This window comes from Mirounga angustirostris, unplaced genomic scaffold, assembly GCF_029215605.1.
Source record: "Mirounga angustirostris isolate CCGP_5_RB_7025 unplaced genomic scaffold, mMirAng1.0.hap1 SCAF_7, whole genome shotgun sequence".
In the NCBI taxonomy this organism is placed as follows: Eukaryota; Metazoa; Chordata; class Mammalia; order Carnivora; family Phocidae; genus Mirounga; species Mirounga angustirostris.
Window position 1 is genome coordinate 50320699 of NW_026991715.1, and position 20179 is coordinate 50340877.

Sequence of the window (20179 nt, forward strand, 5' to 3'; positions counted from 1 at the left end):
GTGAATGGTATAGTCTGTGGATTGTATCTAAATAAAATTGTAACCAAAAAACCCAATCCAAAGGAAATGGGATAACTATGTTTTGGTTTCCTCTATAAATGCACTGATACCTCAAACTGGGACAGATTATAATAACTGGCAAATATAACAGGCTTATAAAAAGCATAAAAATAACAGTAGGAAGAAGTTAATAGATGTGCAAATACATATTTGGTATGCAAACAAACACAAAGTTTAGAATAAGAGTAGATAGACAACCAAATTCAGCTAAATGCAGGTAAAAGTCAAAATGCCAGTATGACTCAGAACAATATTTGGAAGGCAGCTATGCTCACCACTATACCACCAACGCAAGAACAATATTTGGAAAAAAAATTATAAATAACTATACCTCTGGAAAAAAGGATAAGTTTTGAAAATAAAACATAACTAATCAAAATTCTAATTACAATTAAGATAATGCAGAAATGTTTACAACAAACTTTTCTTGCTCTTAGAAATTATTTATGAAACGGATGCCTGGGTGGTTCAGTTGGTTAAACGTCTGCCTTCGGCTCAGGTCATGATCCCAGAATCCTGGGATGAAGCCCCACATTGGGGTCCCTGCTCCGCAGGAAGCCTGCTTCTTCCTCTGCTTGCCGCTCCCCCTGCTTGTGCTCTCTCTCTCTCTATCTTTCTCTCTCTGACAAATATATAAAATCTTTAAAAAAAAAAAAGAAATTATTTATGAAAAAGGAGAAGTAATATAACAGGGTCGCTTCAAAACTATAATTTGAGGGACATCTGGCTACCTCAGTCGAAAGAACATGGGACTCTTGAACTCAGGTTCTTGAGTTCCAGTCCCACATTTGATGTAGAGATTTAAATAAATAAAACTTTAAAAGAAAAATAAAACATGATTTGAAATTAGTTTTGTTTCCTCTCTCCCCACTAGAAAAGTTCACAAAGTACACACTGAGAAAGTATTATTTTTAGTCACCTTTCACTTAATAAACATTTAGACCCACAAATATAATCATTATTCTTCTACAACTCTATGGAAAAGTAGAAGTACTTACACACCAAAGTAGGAAACCCAGAGCACATTTAAAGGACTTCAAGGAGTTCTTGCCTGCTAAGCACCAAAATGATTCCTTTATTTATATGCTACACTCAAGTTGTATAGATAATATGCTTACTTTTTTCTGAAAACTATTAAGCAACTTATTTTACATATATGAGTTTTCCTGAGGACACTGCTACACAATAAAGTACCTTGCTATCTATCAATCTTGATGTCTTCCTAGGGAGTTTACCTGTGAGAAGTTCAAAGGGCAAGCTCCGTCCATATTCAACTGCATGTGTACAAAAAGTAGGAAATCAAAGCTTTCCTAGCTAGCCTAAGGATCACAGTAAAAATACTAAAGAAAAAAAAAATTGACGATGTGAGGAACTGCCATTGGAAGAAATAGGGTCAGTGGGAAAAAAGAAACAGAAAGTGAATATGAGATTAAAAATAAATTTACTATATACATAATATTATTTACCATCATAATACTGAATGACTAATAATAATGAACCAACCCTAAATAATAGGACAACACTAAAATTAAATCATTAAACTGGAGACATTTTTAAAAGTCAATAATATGAGGGCGCCTGGGTGGCTCAGTCGGTTAAGCATCTGCCTTATAGCAGCAATGTCCACAATAGCCAAACTATGGAAAGAGCCAAGATGTCCATCAACAGATGAATGGATAAAGACGATGTGATACACACACACACACACACACACAAATGGAATATTATGCAGCCATCAAAGGAAACGAAATCTTGCCATTTGCGGCCACGTGGATGGAACAGGAGGGTGTTGTGCTGGGCGGAATGAGTCAATCAGAGAAAGACATGTATCATGTGATCTCACTAATATGAGAAATTCTTAATCTCAGGAAACAAACTGAGGGTTGCTGGAGTGGAGGGGGGTGGGAGGGATGGGGTGGCTGGGTGATAGACATTGGAGAGGGTATGTGCTATGGTGAGTGCTGTGAATTGTGTAAGACTGATGAAAAAGCTTAGACTTTTATCTGTCTTATTGACTGTTATGTGGTCCCAATAACTTACATAGAGTAAATGCTTAATAAATGTTTGTTGAATGTCTCAATGAATGAATAAATGCAAACTTATTTTTTGGAGATGACAGCAATTTTTATACCCCTCAAAATTATTTTTAATAGTTTTCCTATTCCTTTTTCCAGGCTTTCCACTACAGTCTTATAAAGCTCTATATGAATGTCGTAGCCTTTGCTTTCTCAGCATCATTTAGCATCAGTAAAATGGAGAAACTATTTTTTGAAGGAACATTTGAAAACTTACTATACCATTTTAATTTTATCTTTCAGGCCCCCAAACCCATTTGGAAAGTTAAACTCAGAACTCCAGAGACATGGATGATAAGAAGGATCTCATAAATACTTCACATATCTTTGCAAGAACTATAATTCAACTTCTTCCCTTTTAATACTGTTTTTAAGTATGCATGTTTTGCTAATTTAGACGAGAGATAGGGCCAAAGGTGTGGGAGATCAGTAAATAAAAAAAAATAACCATGTAAAATGAGGAAACAGGAAATGCTTGAAAATTTAGGGAGAGCTGAACCTAGTATATATTAATTTCCCAATGTCAAGTTATTAATTTCTTGATACTAGCTTCCTAATTAGAACCTTTTTTGCTTTCTGTATAACAGGAAAAATATTTTAATTGCCATGTAGGGAAAACCTGAAACAATAAAAGCTAAAGAAAGAACAGGTTTAAAGGAAAGACTGAGAATTTAATTTTGGATATGTTAAGTTTGAGGGGCATGGAGGTGTCAGGCAACAAATACAGAGTTTAGGGGAGGGATCAGGGCTAGAAATGTTTATTTGTATATAAATGGTGCTTAAAACTATATGGACGTACTTAGCTGCATAGATGGCACTTAAAATGATGAAAATTAATGAGATCACTGAAAGTAAATGTAAGTTGAGAAGAGATTGTGCGAGAAGTGGACAAAATATTCAAATGTCACTTTTTCTTACTTTAGAACTTTTCAGAATTATTTCTGTCAACATTTCCTTAACATTGGCCAATTATTAAGATGTTGAGAATTTATGAAATGAGAAAGATATCATTTGTGGGGATGCTAGTTTTTGATGAATTTAGGGGGAGTAGAGTAGGAAGGATATAGCCAATTTAGTAAATACTCTCCCAAAATAATCCAGTGTGAAAATTTAACCAAAAAAGAGGAATAACATCTAATAAATGTCTCTAAATGAGTTTGCCCCTTATTTATTCTTCAAACCTTTTTTCTCTCCTTCTCCTTTACCCTTTTACCTCACTCATCAAGAACACCTCATCTCCCAACATTGGAGCTCTGATTTTTGTCTGGCATCCACTTCTTTGGGATAAGTTAAAAAGGAAAGTGAAATGTTAATTCAAATAGTTCTAAAAAGCCTTTCTGAACTGGAGAGAAAAGAGGCATTGAATTTTTTCCACCCATTTTCCACTGCTTTGCATATATTAGCACTTAATCACACACACACACACACACACACACACACAATCTATCCTCTACATCCTTGCCAGGGACATTTTTCAAATCTGATCATGTCAGTTTTCCACTTGAATTTTTCCAATCTCATCCTTTATGTAAAGAAAATAAAAGTTAAATTTCCTCTTTTTTTTCTAGTTTTGTTGATTTTTTAAACACAAAAGAAGTAATGCTTTATGCATTATTCTGTAATTTTGTTTGCCTGCTTTACTTTATTTCTTGAAGAATTCTCCATGTCCATATATTCTTGATTAGCATTGCATAATATGGACATATTTACCTGTGTACAAAGAGGATTCCATTGTTTTTACTAACTAAAAAACAAACAAAATAAATTATTTAAATACTCACAAATAGGGGAAATGGTTATTTCTATACTGTGGTGCTAAACTTATAAGGATGCACATAAAATGGTCTGGCCCCTGCAACTTCTCTATATTATTACATATCATTCACCCGTTAGATCACTACATTTCCCTTCTTTTCCTCAAACCTGACCAACTCATTCTTTGACTTATTCACCACTGAATACCTAGCAGCTAACAGCACAATGACATTTTTTCTCTACAGTGACCTATTTTTATCAATTCAAAAATGTAGGTTGAATGAATGAATCAGTGAATGAATTTCTACCTGTCTAACGTCACTTCATGTAATTCCTCACCCACACCTCCCATCCTAAAAATACTGAGCTTTTAGTTCTCCAAATGAGGCCATTTTCTTACTCACATTTTCCATATCACTGCACATGCAGTGTCTCTTTCTTGACAGGCACCGATCATTTATCCAAATTCCTACAGAACTTTCAAGTCCCTAAATGAAGTTATGCTTAGACTCTCCTCCATGTAAAATTAGTGCCGCTTCTATGATTCCACCATACTTTGCCTTCTCCGAACCTGATTTGTGCTAAACATTTGGTTAATAATAGTTCCAGGGGCGCCTGGGTGGCTCAGTCGTTAAGCGTCTGCCTTCGGCTCAGGTCATGATCACAGGGTCCTGGGATCGAGCCCCGCGTCGGGCTCCCTGCTCCGCGGGAAGCCTGCTTCTCCCTCTCCCACTCCCCCTGCTTGTGTTCCCTCTCTTGCTGTGTCTCTCTCTGTCAAATAAATAAATAAAATCTTTAAAAATAATAATAATAATAATAGTTCCAAATTTTTACTATGCCTCTCTACCAGGTACCTAGCACTGTACCCAGTACTCACACACATTATGTCATCAACACCACACCATCCTACAAGTCCAGAGTGCTTTGGTATTCAGCCCTAAGCTCACCAAGGAACAGATGTAATGTCAGGGGTGGGATTCAAGGTCTGTGTGACTCCAAAGCCCACTTTCCATTATGCAACAATATCTATTCAGTAAGTACTTGAATAATATACTCCTCAGAGTGACAACCTGATTTTGCATAAAGTTAAATGTCCATATTTAGTTTCTATATAAATGCAATCGAGGAATGCAGTCAAGTCAAATACAAGTACATTATATATTTCTTCAAAAGAGATAGACAAATAGCTAATAAGCACATGAAACAGTGCTCAACATAGCCTTCAAGAAAACCCAAGGCAAACATCACAATAAGCTGCCACTCACTAGAAATACTGTGACCAAAAAGACAGACAATAAAAAATGTTGGCCAGGGTGTGGAGAAATTTGAACACTTATTCTGGTGGGAATATAAACAGTGTAGCCACTTTGGAAAATAGTCTGACAGTTCCTCAAAAGGTTAATACAGACTTACCATATGACCCAGCAATTCCCCCTAGGTATATACTCAAAGAGAAATTAAAACACACATCCACATAAAACCTTGTACATGAATCTTCACAGCAACATTATTCATAATAGCCAAAAAGAAGAAACAACCCAAATGCCCATCAAGGATGAAATAATAAATAAAATGTGGTATACCCATCAAATAAAATATTATTCGGCCATAAAAAGGAATGAGGTACTGATACATGCTACAACATTGATGAACTTTGAAAACATTCTGAGTCAAGCCAATTACGCTATGATTCCACGTATGTGAAATATCCAAAACAGGCAAATCTATACAGCAAGTAGGTTAGAGGTTTCCTAGGACTAGGGGAAGTGGAGGGTGACTGCTAATAAGAACAAGTTTCATTTTAGGGTGACAGAAGTATTCTAAGATAGATAGTGGTGATGGTTGTATAATTCTGTAAATATACTAAAAACAACTGAATTCTTCATGTTAAGTAGGTGAACTGCATGGTGTGTGAATTATATGTCAATAAAGTGTTACGGGGAAAAAAAAAGAAATTGATAGACCTGGATCTACCTTTGATTTTATTCATTTGTGACATGGGAGAAAAAAGCACATTACAAGGGGCACATGGGTGGCTCAGTCGGTTAAGCATCTGCCTTCGGCTCAGGTCATGATCCTGGGGTCTGGGGATCCAGCCCTGCGTTGGGCTATCTGCTCAGCGGGGAGTTTGCTTCTCCCTCTCCCTCTGCCTCCCCATCTCCTGCTCTCTCGCTCACTCTCTGTCTTTCAAATAAATGAATAAAATCTTTTTTTTAAAAGTACATTACAATGAGCCACTAATTAAAGGTGGAAGCAAATGACAAGGCAAGTTCCTCATACATAAATGTACAAATTACCTTTCTAAATCCATTGTTATCAATAAAATTTTTAAAATACTAAAATGACATTAATTTGGGTCCAATAATAATTACTAACTTACTGATAACCAACACTAGTCACTATAATGTATGAAGCATTATAAAGCTAAGCACTGTGTTAGGCAAATTGGAGTAAACTCAAACTCTCCCTACACTGCTTTAGAGTGTGTAAATTGGTAAAAATATATTGTAGAGCATTTAGCCAGTACTTAATAGAGTTGAAATTGCTAACTCCTTACGACCCAGCTATTCTACTACTATGCATTTACCCTAGGGAACTCAAAATTAAATATAAATTAATTTAAAATATAAAACACAAAGTAAAAAGATATTTTATATTGGGGAGCTTGGGTGGTGCAGTCGGTTAAGGATCTGACTCTTGGTTTCATTATCTCAGGGTCATGAGATGGAGCCTTGGGTTAGGCTCCGTGCTCAGCATGGAGTCTGCTTACAGTTTCTCTCTCCCTCTCCCTCTGCCCCTCCCCACCACACTTCCTCTCTCTAAAATAAATACATCTTTTAAAAATATGTTTAAAAATACATTTTATATTTTATTTATATATATTTTAATATTTTATATAACTATAACCTTTGGGTATATATGCTGATGCAGCAAAAGCACAAAAACATGGATGTGAAGGATCCATACAAACCAGTATTTTGAAGATAGTAGTTGTCTCAGGTGAAGAAAAGAGGGAATAGAAATGGAGTGCAGAGAAGCTTCCAACTTTATGAGCAACCCTTATTTTTTCAAAGGATTCTAAGAAATATTGTAAAATGTTTACATTTGCTAAATCAACATGAGTATCCATTATATTATTTTCTGTATTTTCTTTCAGTTTGGGCATATTTTAATTTAGCCAATAATATTACACCAATATTAATGTCCAGTTTTGAAAACTATATTACTGATATATAAGATGTTAACTAACAGTAGGAGAAGCAAGGCGAAGGTCATAAGAGAACTCATTGTGCTTTTTTTGTAATTCTAAAATTAGTACAAAAGATTAAAAATTTTTAAATAAAAAAACAATAAAAACATATGTACATGTAGGGGCACCTGGCTGGCTCAGTCGGTAGTGTCCCACTCTTGATCTCAGAGCTGTGAGTTTGAGCCCCACGATGGATGTAGAGCTTACTTAAAAAAAAAAAAAATCCTTAAAAAAAATGTACATACTTATAGACATGAAATAGTGATGATAATCCTTATTACTATTACTTTGAGAAACCAATATTATTTAATATATTTTGAAGATTTTTTTAAAAGCCCAATTAAGGGATGAAAAGTCAACAATTTATGTCTTTTTTTTTTTAAGATTTTATTTATTTATTTGACAGAGAGATAGAGAGAGAGAACAAGTAGGCAGAGAGGCAGGCAGAGGGAGAGGGAGAAGCAGGCTCCCCGCCGAGCAGGGAGCCCGATGCGGGGCTCGATCCCAGGGCCCTGGGATCATGACCTGAGCCAAAGGCAGCTGCTTAACCAACTGAGCCACCCAGGCGCCCCCAATTTATGTCTTATTAAATTTGCTCCCTCCTCAGCAAATTGTGACATTATTTCAATGTGCATCTTATTTTATCTTAGCATGGAATCCCCAAGTTGGAAGAAATCTTGAGAGAAAAATGTCAGTGCCCCAACTTAAGGAAAGCTTTCATTCAAATCATTTCAGAAAGATAGCTGTTTTCCCTTGTTTAAAAATCCTTCAGAATGGAAATAGCATTTCCTTTATTAACAATGTATTTCAAATCTGCCAGTCAAGAAAGTATTTATTTACCTGTTTATTGTCTATTTCCATACATTAGAAAGTAAGCTCCATGAAAACAGGGAATTTGTCTACCTCACCCCAGATCCCAGCATCTAAGATAATGCCTTGCACATACTAGAAATCCAGTAACTTTTTAAGAAAGAAAGACAATATATGATTATTACATATAAGATCTTATTTTTCTTGTTGCTTAATATATTTCATTATGCCTTTATCCCTTGTTTGTATGTTAAGTAAGTACACGTGAAGGTTTTAATTGTCCAATTTTTACTAACAGCCTATCTTAAATAATTAGTCTCTTTCTCTTACAGTTAAAATAAAACATGTGCTTTAATACTAAACTCAAAGATACACCTGTTATTAAAGTAAGGCTTCTTTGCAAATATGGTTATAGTTAGCAGAAAACATTCCACTTAATATAATACTCTTGTTAATTAGCTGCAAATCACCTGCTGGTTGACATTTGCCATGTAAAATACAGCCTTTTAGTCTCATATTTTTACTTATGTACTGGTTTATGTGAACTCTTTCAATTCCCACCGAGATTACCTGATGTACAAAAAATTCTTATATTTAAATAATATTAATGTTAAGAATTAAAGCCACCCCCCAAAATCACCTAGGGACTGTAAAGTTAAGAAAAATATTCATTACTTCATGGGGCGCCTGGGTGGCTCAGTCATTAGGCATCTGCCTTCGGCTGGGGTCATGATCTCAGGGTCCTGGGATCGAGCCCCACATCCAGCTCCCTGCTTGGCGGGAAACCTGCTTCTCCCTCTCCCACTCCCCACTGCTTGTGTTCCTGCTCTTGCTCTCTCTCTCTGTCCAATAAATAAATAAAATCTTTAAAAAAAAAGAAAAATATTCATTACTTTTTGATTCTGACTCAAACATTTCTGAAAATAAGTCAAACCAACTAAGAAAACATTATAGAAGTAAAAGAGGCAAGATACAAGAAATCACTAAAATTTAATTAACAATATTTTAATTTTAATAGATTTGTACAGAATTAACATAACTGAAACAATTTTGAGTTTGTGTGTTTGTTGTTCTTGTTTTAACAGGTTAGACCTTATTAAAGTTCATATAGTCATTTCATCAGTAATTTATAAAATTTACAAAAAACATTTGTGGGAATATATCAAGTTAGATGTGGGAATATATCAATTAATTACTGGCAGGGTGACAAAACAGAAAGCAGAAAGTTGCAGTCTTACCGACTGGAGGAAAGCACAGACTGCTACAGACGAATGGGAGTGTTGCTTAAAAAAACAGGGTGAAATCCCCCAAAGTGGAAAGCCACAGATGCATATATTATTTATATATATATATATATATATATATATGAGTCTTTAGAGAAAGAAAGGGAGAGAGAGTGAAATGTAAACATTTCCTGCTTAACAAATTTAGAAGAAATGAGAGTTAGAACATCATCAATGGATGACAAAAGTAGACAGTAAAAGTTTTGTGAGAGACAGGATATTTACAGGGCTTCAAAGTAAGTCTTCAAAACCTGCGTATTAATTTAAAAAGGGAAAAACAGGTGTGCCTGGCTGGCTCAGTTGTAAAGCATGTGACTCTTGATCTTGGGGTCATGAGTTGGAGCCCCATGTAGGGCATAGAGCTTAACTAAAATTAAATAAATAGGGAAAAATACAAAGGAGGGGCGCCTGGCTGGTTCAGTCAGTAGAGCATGCAATTCCTGGTCTCAAGGTTGTGAGTTTGAGCCCCAGGTTGGTGTAGAGATCACTTAAAAATAAAATTAATTAATTAATTAAAAAAAGAAAAATACAAAGGAGAAACATGGTGAACATCACCTTAACCAAGTGATCAAAATTCGTATCTCCATACTTGAAAAAATCAATATCATGTGCATCCTGATATGCTATACTTAAATAAAAACAAAATATTACTCAGTGTTATTCCTGAAAAGTATGTATAAATTGAATTTAATTCTGAATAAACATCAGAAAATGCAAATTAAGGTACATTTCATGAAAAATACATGTACTCTTTAAAAATGTCAAAGTCAAGATAAAAGAAATTGAGAACTAATTCGGATTAAAAGAGAATCTTGAAGAAGACAAGAGAAATAAATGCAATGTATGACACTAGATTAGATACTGGCCTGAGGGGGAAAATACTTACAAAGAATATTAGGACAATTGATAAAATTTAAATATGAAATGCAGATTGTTAAATAATAGTACTGTATCAATGTTAAATGCCTTGATTTTGACAACTGTACTATGGTTATGTGAGACAATGTGTTTGTTCTTAGAATATACAAACTGAAACATTTAGGGGTAAAGGAAAGGGATATCCCCAGATACTTTCAGAGGGTACACAGAAATTTTAAAATGTTTGCCTGGGGACTTTCATTTCCAGTCAAGATGGAGTAATACGGACCAAATTTACCCTGAGGCTGCCTGAAACCATTTTAAAAATGAACAAAGTACATAAAATATCATTTTGCAATACACTAGACATCAGGAAATGAAGGACAGTGATCCCTGAGAAACAGCAATCAAATTAAGCTCTAGCATTATCCCAGCTTATCACCTTGAAAATTTCCAGGCCCTGGTACAGAGTAGGGAAAGCCAGGAGAGCCCAATGGACTGTTAGTGTTGAAGAGACAGAGCAGGAAATATGGGAGATCATGCTAGCTAGAATTTATAGGACCAGCTATAGGAGAAGAGAAAGTTACACAAAGAGCAAATTTTGGAAATTTCCAGAAGGAAATTCTTGACAATTCTAATCAGCACATGGGTGTGAGGGAAGAACCCAAGGCCAGGGAAAGAATTACCCAAAAGGATTAGAGATGACATAACCCATCACTCATATAACATGGGATAAAGGGACTATTCCCACCCAGTGCAACTAGAAAACCCCAAGATTCACAAGGTCTTGTATAACAGTGTTCAGAAGGGACTTACCTCAGTACTGGGGAATAATTAGCCCTACACTGAGCATTTCTCCCATCCGGCATAACAAATCTTAAAAGCAAGACACAAAAGAATCAAGATCCAAGGAACCTAATGCATTCTGAAAATTAGAATTTTTAAAAAATTTATTTGTCAGAGAGAGAGAGATAGCACAAGAATGGGGAATGGCAGGCATAGGGAGAAATAGGCTCCCCGCAGAGCAAGGAGCCCAATGCGGGGCTCTATCCCAGGACCCTGGGATCATGACCTGGGCTGAAGTCAGAGGCTTAACAGACTGAGACACCCAGATGTCCCCAGAAATTAGAATATTTATTACAAATAAATCCAGTACCCCAAAAGGTATAATAACACAATGTCTGTTATCCAATCAAAGATTGCCAGGTATGCAAAGAAGCAGGAAAACACAACACATAATAAAGAGATTTATTAGTCAATTGAAACTGATTCAGAACTGACAGAGATACTAAAATTAGCAGACAAGATTTTTAAAATAGTTTTTATACTTTCCAAAGCTTTATATTTTCCCAAGTTGTTATAACTTGGGAGTTATAGTGATATTTAAAAGATTAAACAACTGCAAAGCACTTAAGAATTTGGCACATAATAAACAATTGCATAAATATATCCATAAAACCAATATAGATACTAAACTTACTATTCCTTAAAGTTAAGTATTTATTAGAATAGACCCTTCTTTAAGTATTTAATGATACCTATTACAAATAAACCTCAGTTTTAATCAAGGTGTATAAATAAAGATAGTTCATTAAATTGCATGTATTTAGTCAACCCTGGGCAGTGAGAAAAAGTATCTTCTTATTTCCATTTTTAAAAGTTTAAGAAGCAAACATAGGTAATGCCTAGGATGACCATAATCCTGATATACCTGATCCTAGTTTGGGCCTATTGTCTAGGCATACCTGCCAATGGTACCCTCTCTCACTCTTAAAAGTGTCCCAGATTGCACAGGAAATGAAGGTTGCACAAGTCTGTCATAATCCTTGATTGGAATGGAAACTGAATCTAGATAAACACACTTGAGTAAGGAATCAACAAACCAGGAATGAAGTGAACGGAAACTAGAAAACTAAGAATGAAAGAACAAGAGTGATAAGAGAAAAATAAATGCTTCAAAATGCCCAAATAAGAAAATCAATACATCCGCAAACTGAATTCAAGATTCCACTGCTGCCGATAAACTTGTATATATTTTTTTAAGATTTTATTTATTTATTTATTTGAGAGAGAGCAAGAGAGAGAGAGTGAGAAATAGCATGAGAGGGGAGAGGGTCAGAGGGGGAAGCAGGCTGCCCACTAAGCCGGGAGCCCGATGTGGGACTCGATCCCAGGACTCCGGGATCATGACCCGAGCTGAAGGCAGTCACCTGACCAACTCAGCCACCCAGGCGCCCCCAAACTTGTATACTCTTAAAAGCTTAGTGATAGTTCATAAAAAATTTATCTGGCATTTCCTTAAGGATAAAAAAGAAAGCCACAAATGAATACCAAATAAATGGTAATGTACCACATTTAATTTCCTTTTCCTATCTGTTTTAATATATAATCATGAAGGTAATACATAATTCCAATAGATACATCCTTTAAAAATTAAGAAAACTTGCTTAAATCCACACACAATAGGCCAAGTTTTAGCAAGAAACTATTTTTTATAGCTATTTTCAATCTCCCAACTGAAAACATTAGTTGACTTTGGAAATTCTAATCCCTTTAAAATCCAGCAGCAACAAAGCAAATAGTCATGATCCCTTAAGAGGATAAATATGTTCTTTTTAATTAAAGACTAAAATATGTGACTTGGTGTGCAATTTTTGCGTATGTATTATGAGATGTACTTATATGTCCTATGCATTTCATTACTGAAAAACTGAAAAGGAATTACGATTATTAAAGAATAGTCTATTAGTAGAGGCATTCTTAAAAGATCTGGATCTTGAATTTTCAAGAATGTAGTCAAGTAAGAGGAATGAAGTCCTGATATGTGCCACAATGTAGATGAACCTTGAAAACACTATGCAAAGTAAAAGCCAGTCACAAAAGACTACCTATTTTATGATTCCATCCATATAAAAAGTCCTGACTAGGCAAAGCTATAGAGACTAAAAGTAGATTAGCCGTTGCCTCAGTCTGAGGCTGGGATGGGAAGGATACGAGACTAGGAGATGACTTCTTATAGGAATGATGGAAATGTCCTAAAATTAATTATGGTGATGGTTGCACAACTCTGCAAATATACTAAAAGCCACAGAGTTGTACATTTAAATGGGCAAACTGTATGGTCTATGAATTATATCTCAATAAATCTATAACCAAACAGAATTTAGGTTATAATTCCTGTCTGAAATATATATTGCTATATACTAGTATCTTAAAGATAGAAAACATGATTCTAATATTTGATAGGAGAGAAATCCAGGAAATTAATGCATTAGTCTGTTCATGCTAATTGCTCAACACTGATGCAAGAATACTCTATGTCACTAAATGCCTACTGATTTTCATACTATAAAAAGATTTCTTGAATGCTTTTGCCACAAAATAAATTTAGAAATTGTCTTGACTTGGGGCACCTGAGTGACTCAGTTGGTTGGGTATCTGCCTTCAGCTTGGGTCATGGTCCCAAGGTTTGGGGATTGAGCCCCGCATCGGGCTCCCTGCTCAGCGGGGAGCCTGCTTCTCCCTCTCCCCCCCTGCTCCCGCTCTCTCTCACTATCTCTCTCTCTTAAATAAATAAATAAAATCTTGGGCGCCTGGGTGGCTCAGTCGTTAAGCGTCTGCCTTCGGCTCAGGTCATGATCCCAGGGTCCTGGAATCGAGCCCCGCATCGGGCTCCCTGCTCCGCAGGAAGCCTGCTTCTCCCTCTCCCACTCCCCCTGCTTGTGTTCCCTCTCTCACTGTCTCTCTCTCTGTCAAATAAATAAATAAAATCTTTTAAATAAATAAATAAATAAATAAATAAATAAATAAATAAATAAAATCTTAAAGATATTTAAAAAAAGAAAAAAGAAATTGTCTTGACTTTAAATTTGGTGAATACTTCCTAACTTCATGTGGGAATATAAATAATTTTTAAATCTGTCAAATTGTAGATACGTATTTCTAAGTACCCATTAATTTACAGTTTCTCAATACAAAGTTTAATTGGAATAATATGAAAGTTTTGTAACATGCGTAACTTTTTTTTAAAAGATCTTATTTATTTGGGGCGCCTGGGTGGCTCAGTTGGTTAAGCGACTGCCTTCGGCTCAGGTCATGATCCTGGAGTCCCAGGATCAAGTCCCACATCGGGCTCCCTGCTCAGCAGGGAGTCTGCCTCTCTCTCTGACCCTGCTCCCTCTCATGCTCTCTATCTCATTCTCTCTCTCAAATAAATAAATAAAATCTTTAAAAAAAAAAAGATTTTATTTATTTATTTGACAGACAGAGAGAGAGGGAGAAAGCACAAGCAGGGGGAATAGCAGGCAGAGGGAGAAGGAGAAGCAAACTCCCTGCTGAACAGAGAGCCAGACATGGGGCTCGATGCCTTCCCCGAGAAGGCAAATGCTTAACCAACTGAGCCACTCAGGTGCCCCAACATGTGTAACTTTTTAAGTGTATATATACAGTTCTATTTTATCTTCTTAAATTCTGTTTATTAGAGTTTCGAATACAAAATATTAATCAGTTCTTGACCTACTTATATAGTGTCATATTACCAAATGTCCCCACATATCAGACATCAGTACTACCAACACTCATGTGGGTACTTGCAAGCTGGACCCTGCTTCAAGAGAAATCCCCTCCATCATGACATCCCCCATGAAAGAAAAAGAGATCAGGTGGTCCCCAACTGCCTTTACTGCTGGTGCAGACAAATGCAGCCTTGACCATTGAGGAACTCTGAAATCTTCACTAAGGCTAATCTCAGCTGACAAAGGTGAATAGAGACTACATTGCTGGAACTTTTCCAGAGCTAGAAACACCATACTCAACCCAGCCAGCACTCTTATGTCCACAGATGAAGATCTTTCTCTACCAAAACCATTCCATAAAATCTGGAAGGGGTGACTATTTCATCAAATGCACAGACATCAACACAAAGCTATAGAAAGATGAAAAATCAAGAAAACATGACACCACCAAAGGAATACAATGATTTTCCAGTAACTGAATGCAAAGAATGGAAATCTACAAATTGACAGACAAATAATTCAAAATAATTGTTCCTAAAAAGTTCGGCAAGCTACTAAAGAACCCAGATCCACAACTCAATGATATCAGGAAAAGAATATGTGAATAAAATAATAAATTCAAAAGGGAGATCAAAATTATATAAAAGAACCATTAGAAATTCTGAAGCTGAAGAATAAAATGAATGAAATTAAAAAATGCAATAGAGAACAACAACAGACATGCCAAGCAAAAGAAAGAAACCATGAACTTGGAAACAAATCATTTGATACTACCCACTAAAAGAAAAAACAAACAAAACAATGAAGAAAGCCTACCTAAATTATAGAACATCACCAAATGAAGTAATATTAGCATCATGGGAGTCCAAGAAGAAGAGAGAGAGAAAGGGGCAAAAAGCTTATTTAAGGAAATAATGGTTGAGAACTTTCAAAATCTGGGGAGATATATGAACATCTAGGCACACTAAGTCATCACATTGTACACTTAAAGTATATACAACTTTGTCAATTATACTTCAATGTTTAAAAAAAGATTTGATAAAGCTAGCTGGTATATAACAGATGTTCATTATATACACATACACAAACACTTATGTATAAAAATAAATGTATATAAAAATTAAAATATATGTGTGTATATAAATAGTTTTTAATATACTCTTTGGTGTTAATGCAGTAGTTTTTATACCAGATAAAATAAAATTTAAAAATTTTTTTTAATTAATTAACTTTTTTTTTAGAGACAGTGTATGGAGTGTATGAGTGGACCAGGGCAGAGGGAGAAGGAGAGAGAATCTTAAGCAGACTCCTCATTCAGCGTGGAGCCCCACACGGGGCTCAATCTCACGACCCTGAGATCATGACCAGAGCCAAAATCAAGTCAGATGCTCAACTGACTAAGCCACCCAGGCGCCCCCAGAATTTTAAATTTTTTATACTGCTTATTTATTTCTGTCTAGTCACAGTGATCTCATAGCTTTGTAGAGCACAGTTTGCTTTAAATTTATATCATTATAAAAAAATAAAATATTATTTGCTAAGAGGAGATAGTATTTTAAGTTTTTATACTTTCATTTTTTCAAAAGCAACTATTATTACCTAAGTAACTACAGTTCCAAATGGTTTTCTGCTTAAAACATTTAAATCCCTGAGATAAAATTTGGCCTAGTGGAGATAAACATATCCATCAATTTTTCTCTGGAATTCTCAGTAAACACATTATACATTCTCCCTAGTGAGCTGACATTTCAAGCATGAACTTACCTATAAATGGTGAAGTCATAATCCTGAATATGTTAATGAGTGAGTTACATGAAGCAATGAAAAGCGTTAATATATGAGCATCTATAAAAATTATTTGAATTTTTACTAAAAGTAGCAGTATGATTTAAAGATATATTCAATTTCACAAATTAAAAGTATATAAGGAAGAATCAAGATGGTAAACCACCCAACAAAAACTCTAAATATTAGAGATGATATTCATCAGATTTAGATGTCACTCCATGGCCTTAATAATTCAAAGACGATTAGACTTTTAAATAAGTAGACGTTTAAATAAGCTCAAAGTTACTTTGAGACTATAACAATTCAAAAAGGCACTCTATGCTGCCCCAAAGAGATACTTTTCTAGCCTCCACTATATAACTAATTGAAAATGGTATGATATATGAATTCTTCAAAGTACTGTCCTATTAAATCCTGAGATCATTTCTAGTACTAGTCTGACCATTAGGAGACAAGTTTAAAAAGAAAATTTTATGTTCAAACCTCAGGCATCAAAAAGGCATTCAAAATAGCTTATAGAAACAAGGAAGGACTCTGCAGAGGATCAGAAAAATATCTGGGCCAATTCAGAGGAACAAGACAGCTGAATATTGTAGCCAGTGCAAAGAAAAGATGGCTAACTGCCCAGATATATTTCACGACTCAAATACTTATAAACGTGCACTGTTGGTATAGCTATTGTCATTTGATGCAAAAGCTAAAAATTGAATGCACATACAATAACAAAAATATAAAGCACCAGGAGCCCAGTGGGCATTGCCTTTTTGGGGAGAGTTGGACTTTATAAATATAAACACAGAAGCCAATGTAAATTATCTGTGATCATTTTGCTAACCATATATAAAAAACATTCTCCTGTAGTAATTTCATTGACACTAATCGTATCCACATATATATTTTTATACAAAGGTTTCTATATTTGCACAATTCTTAGTATATTTTTAACTCCTCAAATATATTTGGGAATCATTCCAGACCACAAGACTCTGAGGAATTACAGAATTTATCAGACTGACATGTCAACACATATGAATACAGAACCCATACAATGTTGTTTTTATTTGCAAGTATGTCATAAACAAACTTTTCTAGCTTACAGTGCCAGGTAGATGAAGTCAATTAAAGTAATTATAACTGAAAAAATAAATAAACCGAGAAGCTTTAACTCTACAACTTAGTTAACAGGAACATTTTTTAAAAAGCTAAATTCACATTATCTCCCAGGATCTCAAGATTCTGATGCCACGTAACTTTACATTCCCGCCATATAGTTTAATGTAGAGTCAATGGGCACACCATTGTTAAGTACTATCTTGCAAATTAAAAGAAATAATCAAGACAACAAAGGCTATTTCATTTCACCAAGAGAGAATAATGCTTCCATTTTGCTTATTGTTTTTTTTTCATTTTTAAATACTGATAAGAGGTCAAAGGACAAGTTCATCTTAAAATGATTTAAGCATGCTTCTAACCAGTCATAATTAAGGTATAAAAAAACTAAGACAGTAGTCTAAGATAGCACAGTCATAGAAGACAGGATTATCAGGGTTTGAGACCTGCACTTTCACTTGCTTGAGCAATTTAAGTATTTTAAACTAGTTTCCTCACTTTTTAGATGGGAAAAGTAATAATGGTATCTACTCCACAGAATTCTTGTTGGAGAGTAAGGAATAAAAGGATCTGAACAAGTTATGTAAAACTGGAAAGAAAAACATGAATTAATTGCATTATCATCAAATAATAATTTTACCCTGAGAAGCAAGCTATTCAACATATAATGTAATAAATGTGCTTCTTTATATTTATACCTTAATTAAAACATTTTTAATTAAATAAACATTCATCTAAGTAAATTGTGTAACTATTGATGTCCTCCCTTTTAAAAATTTGGAGGTAAGAATAATTAATGTATTTTATAACCAAGAGTGATGACTCAATTATAATCCCATACTTTTTAATCTTTGTTTTATTATGTATTTTGTTCAATTAACAAAACATACATGTGCTTCCAATTAAACCTTATGAATAGATATTAGTTGAAGGAAAGATGTTTATTACATTTCTAAGTCAACTCTAAATGTGTTCTTTTTTCTTACTCGGTTCATTTGATGCAAACACAATAATAGTGTAATATATTCCTTCTCACTGGTGATTAACAAATTACCATTTGCTTTCAATATATTCATTACCTGAATGAGACTTTAGATAGAACAAAATATAGTCAAAATATTAAACACAACAATCAAAGATAAAATATTTGCAACAAACCATACCTAGTAATAAGAACAGCATTATCGTGGTGGGCAATCCCATTTTCTGGAATGGTGTTTCCATCACTTTGGTGAGAGAGAATGGATTTCTGCCATTTACAGAAGCTATCGAGGGACTTGTCTGCATGGTGGTTTATCTCCAAGTTTGGCTGCAATACAACATGCATACCAGAAATGTTCCAAACAAATTACTAAGGTCAGTTGTTAAAACTTTTGAAGAACTAAAGTGGGACTATAATTAGAAGCAGTGGTTTCTAGGAATAATCTCTTGCCAATTTTTATCTCTGTAATATCTGACCTAGAGTTAATTTAGTGTACTACTGAATATTCTTTCCAGTTCCAGCTTTAATGATCATGTGAATATATGTGATTCTCAGCAACCAAAACCACTATTATTAGATCTGCCAAACAAATACTCATCTTTATACTGAAACATATAGCTAATATACATATATAGAGCCTTAACATGAATAGGAGGTATATTCTTATAAAGTACTTAAAATTTGCTTAAAATATTAAATACTTAGTGGTGAAAATCATATTCAACTAGAACTTCCTAAAAGGATCAATAATAAAATACTTTATTTTATAATACATAATTCTACAGCCTGTCTGTTAAGGGTTTTAGTTTTCTAAACTAACTCATTCTTACCTGATCTTCTGTAAGAACAATTAAGCGGGCCACTATAATATTCACAACGTTTCCTAGGCTGGAATCACGGTAAAGTTTGGCAACCTGACCTCCAGAAAATAAGAAAAGACACAAAGTCAGACAAAAATCATAGGCTGATTGTTTAATATTTTTTTAAAGAATGGTAAAACAATTTTTCATAAATTAAACCACTTTGTATATAAAAAGATATTATTTTATCTCATATCACTTAGAATTCTACCCTCAAGATGCCTCCATAAAAGATTTTTATACAAATCTACCTCAAGAAATATTTTCTCCTAAAACTGAGCTACAACATAGTAATGAAGAGGGTGAGCTGATGTTTCAAGTTAAAGAAAACCTTTTAAACAAGATTTAATATGACCCATTCAAAAAGTCATATTACCTAAAATGAACAGTAAGGTCACCTTTAAATTTATTTCCTATGGAACTGAAACATTAATATATTAATTCTTTCTCATTTTAGATGAGTAAATTCTTAAAATCATTAATTCACACTAAAAATCCATGACCTTAGTCAAAACCACAAATTATTAAGTTAAAATATTATAGAGAGGCATCAAACTTACAATATTCATCACACTCAAAATGTAATGTTCAATGTCTTTGCGGCCATGGTAGCCCACCATCATTTTGTCTGCCACTACCAGTGTCTCCACAAACCGCTCAATGCTTACTGATCTCTTCTGTCTGTGGCGGATATGCGTGCCATTAATTGGTAGTGAAGAAGGAAAAGTAGATGTGTCATTCGGCCACCAAGGTTTGCCACTTCTGATGAGGTCTACAATAAAAATAATTAACTAGTTCAGATAAGTTCACCAATTAAGCTTACTTATTTTTAAA

At 34.6% G+C, this 20179-nt stretch overlaps 1 protein-coding gene across 4 annotated transcripts in view; it reads right to left on the minus strand.

The window, feature by feature from the left end:
• ADAMTS6 (ADAM metallopeptidase with thrombospondin type 1 motif 6) overlaps positions 1–20179 on the minus strand; it is a 293828-nt gene that overhangs the window by 247218 nt on the left and 26431 nt on the right. For all 4 annotated transcript variants that reach the window (XM_064596173.1, XM_064596170.1, XM_064596171.1 and 1 more), the window contains 3 exons: positions 19906–20117; positions 19316–19399; positions 18667–18812 (listed from right to left, as the gene is read on the minus strand). In XM_064596173.1, coding sequence (XP_064452243.1) covers positions 18667–18812; positions 19316–19399; positions 19906–20117 — 442 coding nt within the window. The remainder of the gene's footprint in view (positions 1–18666; positions 18813–19315; positions 19400–19905; positions 20118–20179) is intronic.